At 41.4% G+C, this 20,294-nt stretch overlaps 1 protein-coding gene across 1 annotated transcript; it reads left to right on the top strand.

The window, feature by feature from the left end:
• Positions 1 to 773: 773 nt before the first annotated feature.
• Positions 774 to 20,281, top strand: ptgir (prostaglandin I2 receptor). Its single transcript, XM_076101002.1, has 3 exons — positions 774 to 906; positions 1,023 to 2,062; positions 17,873 to 20,281. The coding sequence occupies exons 2-3, from the start codon at positions 1,220 to 1,222 to the stop codon at positions 18,158 to 18,160; spliced, it is 1,131 nt and encodes a 376-aa protein (XP_075957117.1). The 5' UTR covers positions 774 to 906; positions 1,023 to 1,219; the 3' UTR covers positions 18,161 to 20,281.
• Positions 20,282 to 20,294: the final 13 nt, after the last annotated feature.

Raw genomic sequence — 20,294 nt, 5'->3', positions numbered from 1 at the left:
TCTAGAAATGAAGAATGAACCAGCACAAACAAGCTGGGCAAACCTTTTGTAGATTCAGCTGAAGCACATGGTTCTCCCTTTCTCGGTTGAGTTGCACCAAAGGCTGCTTGAAATGTAAACTGTCGATAATAAGGCTATTCAAAACAGCCACTTAAACCAAGAAAACACTGCCAAACCAAATACTTGTACAAAAGACTAATTGGATGACATTTTTTTTGCTAAGCTCTTCTTGTGGAACAAGCCAATACTGACAATACTAAGTGGCCCTGAAAATTAACCCTTTCAGTGTGTTGGTGTCTGTGTTTTGTTATTTATTTAGCCTATACTACAATACAAGTCACTGATAGTTCACTTTTAAAGTTATATATTTGGGTTTTATCTAAACTTGAGGGAAAAATGTTTTTGATTTTGCTATTCAGAGTGCTCATGTAATGCATCTGCTTCTATTTCTGGACACAAACATGCACCATACCTTGAAACAAGGAAGAAAATAACTCCACAAACAGTTCATGCTGATTAATAGCCAGCATAAACAAGTGAATTTGATGTTCGCCTTTATTTAATCTAAATGGTCTTTTGAATAAAGTCTGTCAGCGTCTTTGGCTGCAGCAGCACAGTGGGTGGGACTTTAACGTCGATCCGAAAGAGACTGGGAGGTGCGGCAAGAGAGACAGACGCAGAAAGTAAGCGGAGAAAGGCGGATCTTACTCAGTGTTCCTCTCTCTCCTGTGAGTTCAGTACTGCCGACACGTTACCGGCAGCGGCAGTTTTAAACTCCGTATCCGCTAAATATTTTACAAAGTATGAGCCTGAATCTGCAGAAGAAGAAGAAGAAGATGGAGGAGGAGCAGGCTAGTTACTTTTAAATGCTTCAGTATTTCTTCTCTCAGGCAGAGCCAATGAAAGGTAAGTGATTATTTGTCACTAAAACTATGATAAGAACATTGTTAACATGTTAACATGATGGGGGAATGAAAGAAAGCACTAAGCAACTTTTTTTTCTTGTGTTATTTGTTTCACAGAAAGATTCCAAAACTGTCTGCAATAAAAGAGAGAGACAGACGTCTTTAGTCAACGCATCATTATGGGACTTACCACACACACCTGCCTTCAGTGTTGCCAAATGATGGTGTCAAGAGGTCAGGATCTCCATTTGTTGCTTGGGAATTCCTTATTTATTCCACACTGAGCAGGCATATTTCTCTGGCGTGAGTTAAACATGAACAAAAGCATGGTTTCAAACGAATCGTGTTACAATATCACGTGCAATGACAGTCTCATCGTGAATGAAGATGGCAAGCCGGCGACAAGCATCATCATGTTTTTGGCTGGCGTGGTGGGAAACCTGCTGGCTCTCTTCATCCTCGGGGTGCACCGGAAGGAGCATCGCTCCAGGTCTTCTGTCTTCTGCATCCTGGTGACCGGCCTGGCCCTCACCGACCTGCTGGGCACCTGCCTCCTCAGCCCACCTGTGTTCATCTGCTACGCCCGCAACATGTCCCTGATAAGTCTGGGCGGTGAGGGCCTGTGCAAGCACTTTGGCTTTGCCATGAGTTTTTTCGGCCTGGCGCCCACGCTCATCCTGTGTGCCATGGCCGTGGAGCGCTGCCTGGCCATCAGCCACCCTTACTTTTACTCTGTACACATCCGCCGCAGGTTTGCCAAATTCACCCTTTTCTTTATTTACCTCTTTTCTTTGGGCTTCTGTCTGCTGCCATACTGCGGCTACGGCAAATTCAGACAGTACTGTCCCGGCACGTGGTGCTTCATCGACATGGATGCAACAGGGGATGAACAGGCCAACTTGGTGCTGGCCTTCTCTTTGTCCTACTCCTCCTTCATGGCGCTGCTGATCTTTGCTGTGTTTGTGTGCAACGGTTCAGTGATTGTCAGCCTGTGCCAGATGCACCGGAACCAGATGATGCGGCGCGGCTCGGTTGGGTCGACGGGGAGGAGGAGGTTGAGCCTGGCCTGGTTCGTACAGGGAGAAAAGGAGATGGACCACCTGGTGCTGCTGGCGCTCATCACTGTCATCTTTGTGGTCTGCTCGCTGCCACTCACCGTGAGTTTTCATTTGACCTTCCCTCAGTGTGCGTTTGTGTGTCCCACTCCCTCTCACTCAGAACACATGTTGTGCTTCGTCCTCAGCATTTATGGCAGGTTTGTATCTCTGAATCATGATATATCATTTTACAGTTGAAAAAGGAAGAAAGAGCTGAAACCTTGATGTATCATTTATGCAGTTGTTGAAATATGAACCAAAACTCCTCCGCGAAAAAAAAGAGGGAGAGCTTGAATTGAAACGGGAACAGAGAAAGGGAGTTATTGTTATCATCAACGCTGACTGGATGTACATCTGAAAACCGCCAGTAAAGGGTTTCCAGCATAAATAGTTTCTCCTAAAAAGAATTCCTTCCCCTCATTCTGTAATCATTCTGTACATAGAAAGCTCAGCAGGAATGGCGACCGTTAATTCTTTTGTTGCAGTGGTATGTGTTTGTATGCCCTGTTGGTGTCTCCCAAGCGATTGTGCTTTGCTCTGCTGGCTGGCCCCGCTAATATAAGGTGTGCCTGGGAGTGCAGCCTTCACCACACAAGGCATGTGTGTCTACTTGGCTCCATATCTGTCTCTGTTAGAGAGGAGTGTGCAAAACCTGACAACCCTGGAGGACTGGTCTGGGCCTTGCCTTTCCCACCGGACAAAGCTCCTCTGGGAGGAGTCTGAGGTTAACCAGCCTCCCGTCTGTCTGTGCCCATGAGCATTAGTCAGAGGTACTGAGGAAAGTCAAGTTTTTGGGAGATAAAAACCAGCTGGAGGATGTGATTAATGTGGGTTTTATTATATAGGTATGCCGGCTTTCATGTTAACCCTGTTAACAGCGGTGGTCTGATGATCAGGTAGTTTCCAGGAAGCCGTAAAAAGTGTTCACCTACTACTCATTGTCTGCATCTGGATGGTTTGTGGTAACCCACGGTGCATGCAGTGGCATTCGCCCAGAGTTGTGAGAAGAGGAGGCCCTGGGGGATTAGCAGTGATGACGATACATACTTGTCAACACTTTGAGTCAGGCTTCAGGAAACTGAAACCATAACTTCACCACTTCCAAAGTGTACGTGTTCACCAAGACCTGTGTTTCCTCAGTGCTTAAACATTGTTCCACTGTTCTCTAAATAGATTTGATTACTTTACAACACAATTTTTAGATTTACTCATCAATATTCCCAAGTCAAACGTCTCTATCAAAAAATCTGGAGTCACGAGCATGATCAGTCAATACCCTGTTATTAAGTAATTAGTGATTCATCCGTCATCTCAGCAGACCTGTGTGTCTGTGTTTGTGTGCTTGTTTGCGCTTGTGTATGTACATCTTGTGGTTGTAACTGAAACAACTGTGACGGTGGTTATGATCAGCAGACTTGACATGTTTCCAGACAGATGCAGCTTCATGATTAATACCAGTTAGTTTGCCTGAAGCACATCAGATGTTTGCGAGAAGTTTATTGCAATGCAAATATAGTAATATGCATACTTACTACTCTCAGTACTGACACAGCTCAGAAGTTTGTCCCTTCACATACGCAAGTATATAAGCTGCTCCCAGTCATCATTCTCGCGTGTGTAACATTTGTTTCTGGTTAGTCTTAAGTTTCTCTCTCTTTTCTCGTGTAACTGAATATACATTGGAGGATGATTTCAAGCTCTGAAGAATGGGCTCTGTCTGCGCTTTGCCCTCATCAGCCTGCACGCTGGTAGATGTGGGTGAGATGGAAAACAGATACTTGAAAATGAATGCTTCCTTTTCTCAATGTAAGCAGAGGAGGTGAAATACGATAGAATCAGAGAACTGAATAATGTTGCAGACTTTGCATTCACAGATCAAGTTGCGAAATGTTGTATTTGCTGAGTTTGACAAAAAACGATGAGGACCAGCAAGGGTATTTATTATTCAGGAGGCAAAAGATCACATGTGATTGTAATCGGGGAGTTGTGATGATCAGATGTGTGGGAGTTTCTCAGAAAAAGCTAGTTCTTTTTTTTGGAGGTGGTGTGGTGGGCTGATGTCATTCTGAAGAGTTCTCTGTTGGCTGTGAATGTTTGTCCTGTTCACTGTTACCTGAATCACACCAGCTTCCCAGGCTTGTCGGTCCACAGCCCTGGCCTTATGTCGCATATCACTTCCCATTAATTTAAACCTCGCTGTGCAATTTGCAGTAGACGGCAGAAGCAGATAAGGTGCCATTAACCAATAGAACGTGACGTGGTGAATGTTATCACCGCTGCTGTTCTGTGAAAGAACATTTGATTTGTTTGATGTAGCGTGAAACATGAGGTCTATCATGGTTTGTTCTAGGAAGGACTATTGACACATTGTTAGTGTGATGTAGTGCCTGAGAAAAAATCCATCTCCAGCTATAGGATGGGGTTCAAAGCCTCCTCTCCCAGTGTAGTGAAACACTATTAGAGATACATTATGTCAGGTTGATGTACACCACCAAACTGACAATAAAATCAACATACATAAAAGCAAGAATATAACACAGTTGTGATGATTTAACATTATCGTGACATACGCCTTTATGTTGAAATTCCCATGGCACGTCCATCACTATTTACGTCAGTGCACCTCCTTCCTACGGAGCCCAGTAAAAATAATAGTCAAATCATACTTTCGTTGCTTTTTGTGAGTTGACATCGATGTAACCGATGGTGTTAAATGAGCCCAAGATATTGTCGATCCATCGCCCCTGAATGGAATCAAACCGACGAAACTTGTGATTTGAACCCCTTAGGAAACAGTGCTGGAATGGTAAGTTGATTAAAAGAGAGTTAGTCGTTTATATCAAAAGCACAAATACAAACATGGATGTCACCTCTTGCACTAAGAGGTTTTGTGATGGAAATCTTTAGAACGACATAATGATCAATTAATGAAAAATAAGATATAAAAAAATGGATTAGCGTTAAAGCTGATCATGCTTAGCTGCTGCTCTATATGGAATAATTGCTCTGTCGATTCATGTGACTCATGTGGGTATTTCAGGTCATTATTTCTCGAGTCTTGACAGAAGGTTTCCCTCTGAAAGGGAAATCAACTTTCCTCTTTGTCTTGTCTTCATCTTATAAATGATCAAAGCTTTGCTCTGCAGGCGACCGGCTCAGACTGATAGCTTGACAATCACCAATACCTCCCCCTCCCTGCTGCTCCCATGGAAACTACACAGACTTCCATATGTTCCATATGCTCCGAATCAATAACTGGATCAATAGAGTGATGCCCTCATATCATGAACTATTTTTAGTTTTAGCTCAAAATGTCACCCTTTATCATGTGAATCAATAGTTCAGACTGTAAAAACATATATTTATAAATAACCCCAGGGCAGGTTAGGGTTTAGGTTACCAACTTTAATCCAGTGCAGCACTGTGGGATTGATTTCAATGCTTTGACTTAATGATTAAAGGTTTCCATTAGTGTAGCTGCCGTGTCTTAGTCAGCAGACTCTTTTCGAATTGTTGCAGTGCAACAAAGATCCATTAACTCAATTGTACCTCACTGCGCTGTTGAAAGTATTCTAAGTATCAATATATCAGCCGTAATGAGATGATTTAAACTAAGTGTTCAGAAAAGACTCGATGCTGTGATCAGTAGAGTGACATTACGTGCTAAATGGTAGACTAGAGGTCAGGAAGTTGGATACAGAATGAAGAATTGAAGGTTTACATTATTATTATCATGGGTAAATTGATTGAGGGTCAAAGGTCACTGTGGCCTCACAAAACACAGTTTTGGCCATTAGTCCTCTTCATATCATGCCTTTGTTGGCAGAATGCTACATTTGCTGGCAAGTTTCCCCACCTGTAGATCAGTCGAAGAGCCTTAATACCCTCAGCATGACCATGTATTGCGTCACCATGTGTGCATGCATGGACTGTTTTTGATTTTATTAATTAGTACTTGCCACTGGGATAAGTGCACGAATGACTTTAACATCAATCTGAGAATTTTATTGCATGTTGTCCCTCTTGCTCCCAATCCTTTTTTCTCACCCCTGTGGTCACCAAATAAAGATTGAACTGCAAAGGAAAGATAACTCTTGGGGGTTCACAAGATCACAGTAGGTTCTGGGATTTGGAAAAGGAAAAATGGAAATGCCAAACCACTTCCCATAGCTCTGAGCAAACTGTGCACGAGGGCTGCTTGTCAGGACGGTCGACAGCTGCTCTGACACATATACAGTCCCAGGACATCATGCCTTCAGGAATCGGTGCGGCGCCTCATAAATCTTGGTTGTCTGGCAGACTAGGCAGAAGACAAAAAAAAAAAACAGTATGAAGCAAAATATTCAGTTTGAAGACTCAAAAAAACACGTGTTCGCCTTTTTAAAGGACCCTGAGACTGAAGAAGGATTGAGAAACCAGTTAACGGAGTCAGATACAAACTAATTCTATATGAGAGTCTGCTTTAAAACAACTAAAACATTGGATAAATGTTTCAGTGTATATGCCCGTAAGCATACAGCTAAATCTACCTTGGAAAGTTTCAAAACAGCCAGGAGCTCTAAAATCCCTCGACAGGCCCAGTCATGGCCCAGACTGGAATGCCCTTGGAAATATAAAGGATTACATCCTATTGACTCCCAACATCCAAACTGGATCCAGATTCAGTCAATCATCAGTGTGGGCCAAGAGCCGAAGTCCCCTAATCGAGACTCATTCAAGATGACTCAAAGCGGAAATCCCTGTAATGCTTGATAGAGGTGGTCTCTGATGAGTCTGCTTGTGCAACAGGCACATGTGGAAATAATGGTTGAACTAATTGTGTTGGCAGCGTGGTGTACCATGACCGCTGCATTATTTTGAGACATGGAAATGGCACAGTGAGAGATGTAGAGACACGCATGCTGTGACAGAGTCAAGATGAGAGACAGCTCTGTGCTTGAGGTGCTGCTGGGAGATACATCTCATTGTGAGCTATTCTATAATGACAGATGATGCTCTGCATTCAGCAGCTGCCTTCTGTGGGCTAAACAATGAGGATTCCCTTTCTTAGTGGATGTACGCTTAAACCTCCATTCGACATGTGCACAACTTACGCACACTTCATATGCGAACACACATTTGCTCCTATTACAGTAGCCACAAAGCTGCAGGCTTGCTAATCCCGCCCTGTATATTTTATCCTGCTTTGTTTGTTGTCACGATTTACTCGGTTTGAGCCACACAGGAGAAAGTGGACAACAAATATTATAAAGATCTCAGAGTTAATTAGGTTGAACCCCTTTAATGTGTCAAAGTGTGTGTGGTTGCTGAAGAGCACGGCCTTAGGCTTCAGTCGGACAATGAGAGGTGTGAACAGGTGCTGAAGGGATTTGTAATGGCTGAGGCACAGGATGATGAAAAGAGACAGATGAGGAGAGGAGATCGGAGATAGCAAACAGAACAGTAGGTGCGCTAATATGCTTTGTTGAGGTCGGGGGGGAAAAAGCAGAGGCGGGTGATGATTCGCTGTTGGTTCGTCACTGCGAGCGACTCCTTTCACATAAAATTAGTCATGTGATTTTATGGTTAATATGAAAATATTGATTAAAAGCACTTTAAAGTGTTGATACTTGCAGTCTTGTTCACTCCACCGTCTTAAATTTTGTTAATGCGTGAGTTGTCATATTTGTCTCAAGAAGTGAAAACAGTGAGTGTAGCCCTAATGTGTCCCAGCTTTACTGTTTACAGCACAACTTTACTCGACACAATGTTAAAATGAATACTCGTACCGCAAATGTGAACCATATCCTGCTTGGGGCTTCATGTGTTCATGCATAATGCCTCCTAGCTCCCTGTCCCTTGAATGATCTCAGTCTACTTCCAGTCAGACTGCTTACCACATATTTCCATCACTGTGGTACGAAAAGCGGGATATAGAGCAAGAAAATACCCTCAAATGCTATTGTTCCCTCGTACTGCTTAACTCTCAATACCCCTTTAAATAACATGTCCTTGATAGAAAAATAGATCATTGTTAACAAAATGTTATACGGTGCCCTTGATAAATCCATTGTGTGTTTGTCAATCATTTGCATTGTCAATATTGGGCGTATTAAATGATAGAAAATAGAAAAACTGGCCCCAAATATTTCTTTGATGTGAATTCACACTTTGACAAACATCTTTCAACAAAAGCTAAGAAGTGTTGGCAACAAATGTGCAATTTGCAACACAGTGTGGAAACATGTTTTCATAATTTGTGCGGTCCAGAAATTAACAGATGTTCTGCTTAACTATTGCATTGACAAATGAAATAGTGTGCGTGTGTGTGGGGGGGGGGGGGGGGGGGGGATCAGTGGTGTTTTTACAGGATGTCTCGATGAGTCAATTAACATTGAAAGATCTTTCTGCGTAAACAGTGCAAGAATACACATTTTCATTACACTGTCTGCATCTGTGCAATCTAGTTTGACTAAAGACAGTGTCGTTGTTACCTTTAATTCTTGCCATTAGCTGTGGACACATGTTTTCATTGTCCTTGTTCGTTGAGTATTTCTTGCGGTGTTTGTTCAAGATTTCTGTCCAGGTCGGAACATATTCATTTGTTATTGGAGCACGAAACACGTGAACACATTCTACTTTTCCCTGCAGGATCTACTTTTCTAATAGTTTTAGTGCCCTCATCTAACCTTGTATTACATTGACCAAATAATAAAGTGTATTGATCTTCGCAAATGTTATTAGTTGTGTCGGTTTGTAAGCTCAAGAGGGTAGATTATAGTTCCCAGTTTTCACTCTGATATGACACATGCTATCACTCTAAGTATGGGAGTAGCTGTGCGGTTGATGATTGCTGTCAATATTGCAGAGTAAAAATGGCGAGCAAACACTGAGATCAGATAACGATGGATGAATGTACGTAAACTCTGTCTCATTACTCATGTGAAAATAAGAGCAGCATCAATCCGCGAGATTCTTCCTTTCTTCTTTTTTGGTCTATTTGTCATCATCATCGTCATCATTGTTTATGTTCTTTTTAATTGTATGTTTAAATGCATATGTATACCATTTAAAACCAGGATTTTTTTCATGTCATTAGCATCCCAGATGAGCTCACCTGACACTAGTTGAGGAAGACTAGAAATGTGTTTTCCTGCAGATCTGCTCTTGTTTCGATTTTTGTGCATCAGAAACTTCAATGAATGTTTTCTGTCTTTGCAAGCAAGGCACAGCTAAGTGTTTACTCAATGGTGTCTGTCTTGTGTTTGTCTTTGAGAGAGCAAAGGGAGGACATCCCTTTAATGCGCTGGTGTGTAGTAGTTTGTTAGGTTAGTGGGTTGCGTGCATCTTTCTAAATAGGTCAGTCAGACAGAAAGGTTAAAATACTCAGAGTTGTTACCAAGACATACAGAAATTCTTAGATCTTTCACACGCAGCCGTTTACCGTATGTACAAAGACATTAGTGTTCTCCATATTTGCCTTTTTAGGTTCTTGCCATGCCATGTGTGGCCAGTTATTTGTCCATCCATCTACAATTTCATTGTTCAAACAGCATCGAGTGAAGTGAGCTCCACACCCAAGTGTAGAGTTTCTCAACCTTAGGGTTGGGACCTCTTGTGGAGTCATTTGATATGCAGAGACTTATATATATTGATATTTGTTTCTTCCCAGTATACTTATTAAACAGTTTTAATCAACAAGTTTTAAAAACAGTTCTAGACTTTAAAATCTATTTTGAGCTCCTTTCATGTTTTTGAAAACCCAATATAAAAGTAAACATACTAAAATTTAACACGGCAACTTCAGAGATATATTTCAGGAGGATCAGACGCACTGTAAAAGGAGTTTTGCTTCAACAAATATATGGCTTGGTTAACTGATTGTAAAGCTGCAGGGAGCTGCAGGTTTGGCTGATAATTCTCTGTAGGTTCATCACCAGAGCGTTGGGATTATCGTGAGGTGGTCAGCTAGATCATTTCTCTAAAGAAGAGCCACCACTCTGTTGGTCCCTGTTGAACCACAAAAGACACAGTCCAGTGCTACAATAGAGTGACGTGTCCTTCCACTCACAAACCATCTTTGGCTGTAACCTAATTATTGTTAATTAGGTACAGCTGATCTAATCTGCCATCAGTGATGTTTGACTAAATGAAAGCTGACTTTCATATGTTTTAGTTTTTTTTGGTCTTTACAAATAAAAAAAGTGGGGAGAGATTAAGGGTTTGATGAGAAATTTGTTAATGTTGGAAAAGAAAATCCAGGTATGTTGTCAACTGCAAACCGGATCCGAAATGGAACCGGCAAACCGAAACCCCCCCCCCCCCCCCCAGTGTTAACTTATTAATTACATCTTTCAGAAAATGTTGGTGCACAAAGAAGAATAGGAATCTTGTTTCGTGCTCCACCTTGCCTGCAGTCTCGGGAGACATATGGCCTAATAAAACTTGGCTGAGCCGCAGTAGTGAAATACAAAACCCTCACATCAAATAAACTCTAAGTGAGACAGAATGTGATGATCTTCTGTTGTTGTGCTGAGGGACGTGTGAATTTGTGAAATGGCGGATATCCACCAGTAATACAAGCCGGATATTAAATAACACTGGAGAATCAGCTTGATTAAGATGACATGAGGTGGACGCGTTTCAGTTCATGTCAAGACAGAAAACGCATAACATAGGAATTCACCCTTGTGATTTCTTGCAAACAAATACATCTTTCAGTGTAACGGAGTCACTGATGAAAGGAGGCATGGATGCTATTGGAGTTTTCAGTGCAGTCATCCATCAGTGAGTCAGTTTTGTTTTAAATTCTGGGAACAGGCGGGCGGCACTATCTTCTGTGCCGTCTTCCCAAAATGTTTTTTGTGCCGCCCATAAAACGACATCTCCCTTCAAAGAGTGTATGCGCACTTGGACAACTTGGACAAAACAAATTCAACAAGATAATTGCAACCAGGCAGCCAGTGGTGGTTTGGGATTTTAAGTTCCAGTGAACTCTACATGAAATATATTTGATGGGAATAAAATCCCCCCCACTCACCTCCGCCCCCCTTGTGACTTTATATTTGTTTATATGTGTAGCTCAGTTATGGAATATGATGTGAATGAAAGCAGGCTGAGTAAAATTTGGGAAAAAACAAACCAATTGGTGAAGGCTTGGTGATGAAAAGATCATTTTTCAGGAAGAGAAAAAGTATTTGTCGATTGTGAAGAACACTTGTATATTGAAACTGGATGTATCTTTTGCATGAAACTGTTTTCTTTTGGATTTCTATCATCATTTTTACTGGGAATTAGTTTTTTGTTCAGTGAGATAAAATCTGAATTTAACTGAGACGGCTGTATGTGAGATCATTCTGCATAATAATTAAACATGTGCTTGTTGTAGGGAGGGTTTGTATTTTCGGAGCAAAGGGCCTTCGGGATACAATGAGCGCTTGTTTTTGGGGATAACGTGCTGTCGGACAAATTGGGCAGTTTTGAACTATTGGGGGTCTTAGAAAAATGGTCTGTTTGACCAATAGGCAGTCCCTGAAAGGACATGGAAATAAAGCGCAGTGTCTTTTAATTTATATATACGTATTATATATTATAATCTATTTTAGGAGTCCACTAGTCTGTAGGAAGTCGGATGTGCACTGATGAATGCCATAATCCAGGCATCCATCCTTTCTACTGTTGCCCAAGCAGACACCCACCCAGCACACAGATGTATGGTTCCCGCAGACCCGTAGGTAAATCTCACAGTTGGATGTTGACAGGGAGGAATGCTGGATACCAACTGTCCTGACAAAGAGATCATTATTTAGGAAAAAAACAAGCTTTCCCAGCATAATTGCGGATCAAAAACAGCATGCAAGAACAGCTTACTTGCATGTATCAGCATTTACGTGTCCACATACTTGCCATTGTCGAAGTGCTTTGAGGTTGTCCTTAATTCACATTAGCAGCATAAAGAGGAAGCACATTTGTATTACACAGTATGAATTATGCAAAGTTGCACAGTGACTGCAGAATGAAAAAAAAAAGTGTTATATGTATATATAGTAACATTCAAATGTAGACCTGTATGCAGCAGGTGGTGTTACTTAGCATTAGCATTACTGCAGCACACAGCAAAGTCAGTAGTTTAATGCGCAATCGTCCTGTGTTTAACCAAAAACAATGTTGTAATAGTGCTGTCATGTCAACTCATATTAGTTAAATGAAATGTATCTAAAATGTATAAAAACACTTACAGACTGTGTGTGACACATGCACTTGGGAAAGTCAACAGCAGGCTGGCAGCAGTGCGTGTCAAGATTTGGAATTATTTTTTGCGCGTAATGTGCTGCTGATTATTTGTCCTGCTACAGTCTGTATTCAGTTAGCTTTGCTGAAATGCCAAAGAAAATGATCTTGAAATGAAACTGAACAGCAAACAGCGAGTAGAGCCACAGTAAAATTGCCCGTCTTACTTTCTAACAACACTCCACCTCTGAGACCACATGAAATGACCTTGTTTCTACCCAAAGAGCGACATATTTTTTAGCAAATTTTAGAGTACATTTCCCAGAACTCAGCAATAATGAATAAACTTGGATAAAATAGGACTTAGGTTTTAAAACAGACAAATGTTTTCAAGTGAATCGTTGCCAATGAAAATAAAAGATACAATTTATAAAGCTTGTATTGTGCTCAACTGCTGGCAAATTTTTTTTTTAATCTAATCGTGAAATGAAACAAGTTTAACAGTATTTTTTCACTACATCACAAAGAACATGACTTCTTGGCATTAACATCTCTCAGAAGATAATCTACCACTAACCACAAAGTGCATACATGGCATCAACAAGTCAAATCTAGTATGCACAGTGTAGGCAGCATGCGGCTCTCGCAGCTTTGTCTCTGTCATAGAGGAGCTGCGTTTAACACCTCTTGAGTCTCTCGCCTGTTGCAACAGCGACACAGCTTTGCAACACTGCCAACCTACTCTTATCATGTATTGACACATATAATCAGCCCACCAAATCTTTCACTTCACTTTGCTAAATGTTTAGTTGGGTTTTCACAGTTGCTTCCACTTCCTCTTTGGCGTTGCTGCATAGTTGTTTTTTTGTCAGCAGTTGTGGTCAGTTGTCTAGCAGTACTCCTACAGCTTCCCACATGTGTACGCGTGAGAGTTTACTCATCAGAGAGCTCACTCTGACTCTTTATGTTTGCTTTTAAGTCTTCTTCTTACATTATTTAGGAGAAAGATTATGGTGACATAGCTTCTGTGGACATAAAGGCTGTATTTATTATACAGTGTCTTCACAAACAGAGGAAGAGAAAGATGCATAGAACAACATGCATGATTTATGGCATAATGCAACTCTGTGTGAGTGCACGTAAAACGTTTTGTTATCTTGCACTTTCGTCACTTTTCCTTGCAGATATTTGACTGGATTGAGTGTCAGAGTGGCGCCTGTTCTCTGGAATAGTTTTCTCGCTGAAGTCCATTTAACACAATGCCGGTGAAAGGCCTAATGGCTCCAGGTAACTCGGTGCAGCCTCGGGCGCTTCTTAAAGAGGGAACTCACTAATGGATGTTTAGACAGCATTATTTCCCTGATGAAACTTGTCTGAAGACAAACACAAGCTGACTTTACTGCCTTACATTGCTGCCATTCATTAACATTTGATTTGACGTTTTCCTGCTCCTGAAACAGAACACATTTACATTTATATGACTCCGGTAATGCTTCCTAGGTGAATGGCTTAATACTGAAAAACAATGTGGGAAGTTAGAGATTTGTTTTCTGTGGTGTAAAAGTAACTAAACAAAGCCTGAGGAGACATTGACATAATGGACAAATTGATTACATGTTGAAGCGCTTGACAGCGCACACCCACTCTTTCTTCCTCTCTGTATCTCAGATGACACAAGCCACCTCCTCACTAACTTCCTAACTGTAGATTGTGAATCAGGGAAATTCCCCTTCAGTGTAGAAACACCAATGCTGCTTTCCAGACAACTAACCGAATTTCCAACTTCTGACCTTCAAGCGTTCCAGGTGCACGACGCCAAACAAACAAAAAACCATGGCTGACCGTGACAAATGATGTTTCTTTGGCATATGCACATACTGTTGAACTCTCAGCAGTGTTGTCTCCTCATTTCTGGGCATTTTTAGGTTTTTTAATGACTTAATGACTTATGCACAGAGATTTTTTAGTGTGACCAGCTCCCTAATAACACTGGTGACATATTTTTATTACTTTATCAATTTCCATGCAGAACAGGTTTTACTATATGATACTATGTATTTTAATTAAATACAGACAAATATACTTAATGTTGCCTTTTAGTTGGCGTTTTAACATCTACAATGTGCACTTTGTTGTTGTTGTGACGTGAGACAATGGCTTCTTCGTGAATTCGGAGTAGATGGATTTGCACCAAGTAGAAACTCAGACTTTGAGTGGCGTCCATTGTACTTTTTCTTTTGAAAATGTCAAGTTCCAAGTTGTCTGAAAACGTAGCATTATAGCTTTACAGGATGTGTGAAGCCTTGTTTTAGCCCAGTTAGTACGCCTCCCACCACCGTGCAAGCTGAATAGTTAACATGCTGTACTTTGTTTGTTTAACCCACACATAAAACAGAAATCTAAATACCTCATTATGTGGTTTTACGACAAGTTACATGCTGTAACTATTTCCTCCGGCCAAGGGCGTAGATTTAGTTTTAGAAGACAAATTATGCATTATGAATGCCCTAACCCTGTAATCACCTATTTTTCCTTGATGGATACACCAAAGAGACAGTAATGTGTGTTTAAAGTGAGAGGGACACATTTAGCTGGCAAAGAGTCGACAAGTTTGCCATTAATTAACGTAAAAGATAATATGTCAGTGTTGTGTTTACAGCGTGTTTCCACTGGCTCCAGGCAGACAAACAAATCACACATGAGATTGATATCAATCTTCTCATCTTACCTTCGGACGGATCAAGCATGTTTCCCAAAATGTTGAACTACTCCTTTAAAGACGAGTAGCATTTATCTCTCTCCCTGCTGGCTCACTGCTGTAAACAGTCCGCTCTAAAAGGCCTGTTATCTCTGCGCTGTCTCCTCTCATCCCCGTTTAATGATCCTGCAGTGAAACACGATCAGGAAGAAGGAGTTCGGAAGAGTCCTCCAGGACCATGAGATGTAAAGTAATGGGTCGTAGAGTGTAGACATCCAGTCTTGTTTCCAGAAAGACAAAGCAATCATCAGCCCCAAATAGCATCTTATGATGTGTCTCTGGCAGGATGTACCTACACCAACTGGGTCCAGGTGCTAGAAGATTTGCAGTAATCAGAACATCAACAAATTGCAGATCAGTGGATGGTGGTGATAGATGAATGTGTTTACGCATGTATAAATCCAGTGTACATGCAGCTGTCTGCAAATGTACTGTATGCATCTGTATACAGTATGTGTGAATGTATTTGCTTTTGCTGGATTTATATGTCTATGAGCACACTCACGTTATGTTCCTTTCTGCACCGACACGATTCTCTGTTCTCCTAAATAATCACCCTGATCCTCGGCAGCTGTATACCGTTTCTGGGCTGCTCTTTAACCACAGACTGATACATTAATATGCTCCTGTTTAAGGAGAGCCTGACATCTCATCACTTTTGGGCCCTCACATCTTGCAGTGCTTGGAGAGGACAGTTTTTGATTTGTGGCCCTCCCTGCAGGGCTTCAGGTTTGTCGGGAGGACCATAAGAGGCAGGGTGTCATGCAGCAACGGTAGCAAGGGTGAGGGTGGCCATGTGGAGCGAGAGGGCGAGGAAGATGGCAGAGCGTCTGAGGATGCTTGAAATGTTCTGGCAACACCGCATGATGAACAATGTGTACGATAGCTGCGCGTTGAGCACAAGAGGCATTTGTCATCGTGTTTGTTAGTGTGTTTTATGCCAGTAAGCCTAAGATTCATTTTTACTTCAACTATTAATTCAAATAACAGATTGGTGCCAGCATAAGGTCTGTTTGTTGGTCATGTGCCAAGACAATTAATGGTGGGATTCTTGTCGTAAGAGAGGTTAAGGTCAAATAAGGATATATTTCACTATTATTTCTGAGGCTTTTGAAACATTTGTATCCACTGCCTCCTATATTGTGCTGACATCCTGGCAAATAGATCTGCTTTAGTTACTAAGAACTTAACACAAACACTTTTACATAACTTGATCATGAGTGATTTTCAATTTAAATGCCAAGCATTAATCAGATGAATGCAGTAACTGATGATGGAGGAAAAACTGACTGACCGTCTGATTGTGAAATGTTTTGTCGGTCTCCAGCAAACATTATCCTGTGAAAGGGAACTGAGGCCAAACTGTCTTAAATTGTGTTCATATCAATCCTGACTTGGTGTGTGTGTGTCTGTGTGAGTATTAATGTAATCCATAAATACCTAAACTCTTTCCTCAATGTATCAAGCCTATGCAATCAGTGAGAATCCGCCAGTAATCCTGACTACATCAGTTGTGTAATTGATGAAATTTTGCAGAACCTCCAATACTTCCTTAAAAAAAGCAACATCTGGTTATGTTCCACTTTGGACCGTTACATGTGTACCATTTCTGACACATCTAAGTTGACGACTCTGTTCCAGGGTGTTGGCTTTAAGTTATTATGCCTTCTGAGCTCAACATCTTCTCAGAAGCATCATACAATGATTGCTGCTGTTTTGGGTTTGCAGTCACACAGTCAGCCTCTTCCTCTCTCCCGCTCTGTTTTTTCTCATGGGTGTATCTCAATTTGTGAGCGACCACATCCGTGTGAGTTTGGCCAGTTAATAAGCGTGGAGAAGACATATCCCTCATGCCATCATGGCTGGCCCCTCTGGTAGTCTGGTTTGGCCTCTGCTCCCTCTGGGCCCTCTCACTCTGTCTCTAGCTTATTAGTTTTTAGTCCAGGCCCTAGCGTCAGGGAAACATTAACGTCCAATGCATAAAAGCACTCAATCAGCACAGGCCCTTAACTAGGCCACTGTTTGTTGGATATTTTATGGAGGAAATGGAGAATTGTTGATCGAGAAGAGGAGTGAGGTGACAAAGACAGTTGTAGTTTTGTCATGTAGCGTTTTCTGCATCTGTATTCAGGACATTTCTGAAAATTGAAGGCATTGTGTAATTACGTAATGTCCTGGTGATCTTGTAATAGCAGCGGTAAAAACCAAACACACCCAAGACACCAAAGAAAACCTGCTCTAAGTGTGACAACACCAAGAAGTTATGCTCATCTTGTCTGGTAATATCCAAATAGCATTTTACTCAGTACCTTACATGTAAGCTTCCTAATCCTAGTAATAAATCACCAAAATGACCAGCATAAAGTGTCAAAGCTACTGTCCAGACAATATTCCTCGGAACGTAAATTGATCATTTACTAGAGAAACACACCAGCAAAATCTTAGCTAAGCAGAGAACACAAATGGAGCAATGCAGAAAGGAGGAAAATCTTTTTTTAAAGGAAGCAGGAGGTGGTATTTAAAGAAGTCGAAGACCTCTCCTCACCCTCACATATGGTGAGGAGAGAGAGCAAGAATGTTGAGACTAAACTGCAGATAAGACTGCATGCTGAGTTGCTCCTAGGGAGAGAATGTGAAGCAGATCCCTGCATGTAGCCTATGTTCACCAAAGTTGCTCTATGTAAAGGGTTGAGCTCTGCATCGCCAGAACAAGGCTGCAACATGATTGACCGATAACCAGAATGAAAACTAGCAGGGCTATCTAATCTGGGACAGAAAACCAGCAGTGCTCTGTATCCTGAGACCTAGACTGAGGTCTTCAGACACAACTCTCTTGTATTTTCCAGCCTTTACATTTGTAACCTATGATCAGTAAACTGTGTCTAACGCGTCTATTTCTTCAGATTGCAGGCTTTATCAACGCCATTCGCCCATTTTGTGGCGACGCGGAGAACCTGACAGCCTTCCGCTTCTACGCACTGAACCCCATCGTGGATCCCTGGGTCTTCATCATCTGCCGCAAGTCTGTGTTCCACCACCTTTGCTCTCTGCTGAGCTGCCGCTTCAGCAGAACAGCTGTGAAGACGAAGGCACACTGCGCTCTGTCTTTGCCCCTTGACAGTCACATGCAGCACAACCCCCCAGACGTGACCGTTGCACAGACAAACATGTTCTCCAGTATACATCTGTGACCCAACAGAACCCGGGGGTGACTGGAAGCTAGGAGGATTCCATGTCTGACAAAACATTTGTGAAATGATATTTTAACATTTGCATACAGGATACGTGCACTCGCCATTTTAAGGCTTAAGGTCTTAAACTTCCAATTACTAATAGAAACTGTTTCAAAGTTGCGGGAAGACTTGTGCCATAAAACAAACAGCACTGTAACGTACCACTAAGGAACACATCAAATCATATCATGCCCATGAATAATATACTGTAGAATCAGAATATGTGCACTTGGGTAAAAGCTATATGGGTAAACAATACGCAGGAGTGTATTCTCTCAGCCTTTTCTTTAAAACACAGCCAGGTAACTCCACTAATGGATGGATCACAGCTACAGATCTATGACGTGTCCTGCAGGTCGCACTAAATATGAAGATGGCGGTTTATTTCCTAGTCATCGCTGGATGACGTGTTAATCCATTTCCCTTGACCACAATTAAAACGCATCTGTGACAGGTTGAGTGTGATCCAAAAGAGAGACACATATTGTATTCAAGTGAGGAGACGTTGTCATTTGGTTTCCCAGGCCAGGTGGTATATAAATATGAATGTATTAGCAGGCTTTAATCTTGAGTAGTCTGTCATGTCACAAGAGTAAAAGGCTACAGCAATGCTCACGGCCCTTTTAAGGCTTCACTTTGGTACAAAGGTTGCTTTGAGCGAAATGCATGTTGATGTTTAGCAGGTATCATGTTCAACATCTTAGTTCAGCATGTTTCCTTGTTTAAATTAGCTCATTTGAACAAAACACAAAGTACAGCTTGGATTGATAGGAATGTCATCAGTTGTGCAGGTATTTTGTCATAAACCAAAGTATTGAACAAATTCAAATGTTGGCTTGATTATGGTTTTAAATGTAACGTTAAAGAGTGACCAAAGTTATCACAATTCATCCACTTCCCTGACTATAGCTTGCATATATAGTGCATACTATAGTCTGTGTTTCAGCTGTGTTACATTGTACCTGTGATGGTCTTGGAAATGTGTCTTGCTCCTACCAGAGAGTACTCTGACTCACAGTGCAGCACTGTTCCACCTGCACAGACTGATCGTACTATGAATATGAACATGTGATATGTGTTAATATTACAGAATCATATCTTTCCGGTTGTTGTGAGTACCCGTTATAGAAATAATCAAATTACTCTCACTCCTAAAATGCATTTAACTAAACACTTTTTAAATTGAACTCCAATCTTCTGTCAAGAAATCAGATTGGTTTCTAAAAAACTAGACAAAAGGTTGGTTTTTTTCAAACCACACCTGAGAGCTGAGATATAAATGGGTTTAGAAGGCTACTTTAGTCCCAAGCTAAGAATAATTGACCCTTCGCTAAAACCCGCCACCTGTTGGTAGTCTGTCAAGCTGTCAGAGATACCATGGAGCCCACACTGTCACTAGCTGCACCCCCTGAATAAATGTGTATCTCATTCTCGGAAAAAAGAGATTTCAGTGAAAAGCAAAAATGTCTACAATATGGGTTTGAAGGATGTATCCAGGATGTCAAACTGGTTCAGCAGCTGAAAACAGATTCAAAAAGATAAAGATAGAAGCTAAAGCCTACAGATCACAGTGTAAAAGTGAACCAGCCCTCAACCCTTGACTCAAACCCTGGGGATCGAGTCAAAAGACAATGAACTTATGGAACAACGCTTCTTCTACAAAGCCGGGTAGGTCTTAACTCACTGTTACAACTATTAAAAATCAAAAGCAGCATGTGTATACATTCAGTATAGCGTTAGTTGCTAGCGTAGCCTAGAAGTGTTAACGTTAACTAATGATGTGCTAACACACTTTGTTAATGTTTGCTCCACTGGTATTTACTTGGAAATGTAACAAGCTGGCCAAAGCTGTGCTGTGATTGACCAGTCTGCGTTAGAGGGGAGACAGTTAGTAAAAGGTTAATTCCTATTCCTGTCCAGCTGATAATGTCACTTTATTGCATGCACATTTTCTTCCCTCAATATTCTCATTGATTTCCAAACTACATATGATGCTTGTCTGTGAATAGTAAACTCTGTGAGATTTAGCTTTTTGTTGTTGTGACTTTAAATGCATTTAAATATTGTGTATTTATGCCTTTTCACCGTGTAT

The sequence above is a fragment of the Anarhichas minor genome, unplaced genomic scaffold, assembly GCF_050575085.1.
Source record: "Anarhichas minor isolate MPS153535 unplaced genomic scaffold, ASM5057508v1 ptg000026l, whole genome shotgun sequence".
Lineage (NCBI taxonomy): Eukaryota > Metazoa > Chordata > Actinopteri > Perciformes > Anarhichadidae > Anarhichas > Anarhichas minor.
This window is presented reverse-complemented; position numbering and strand designations above follow the sequence as displayed.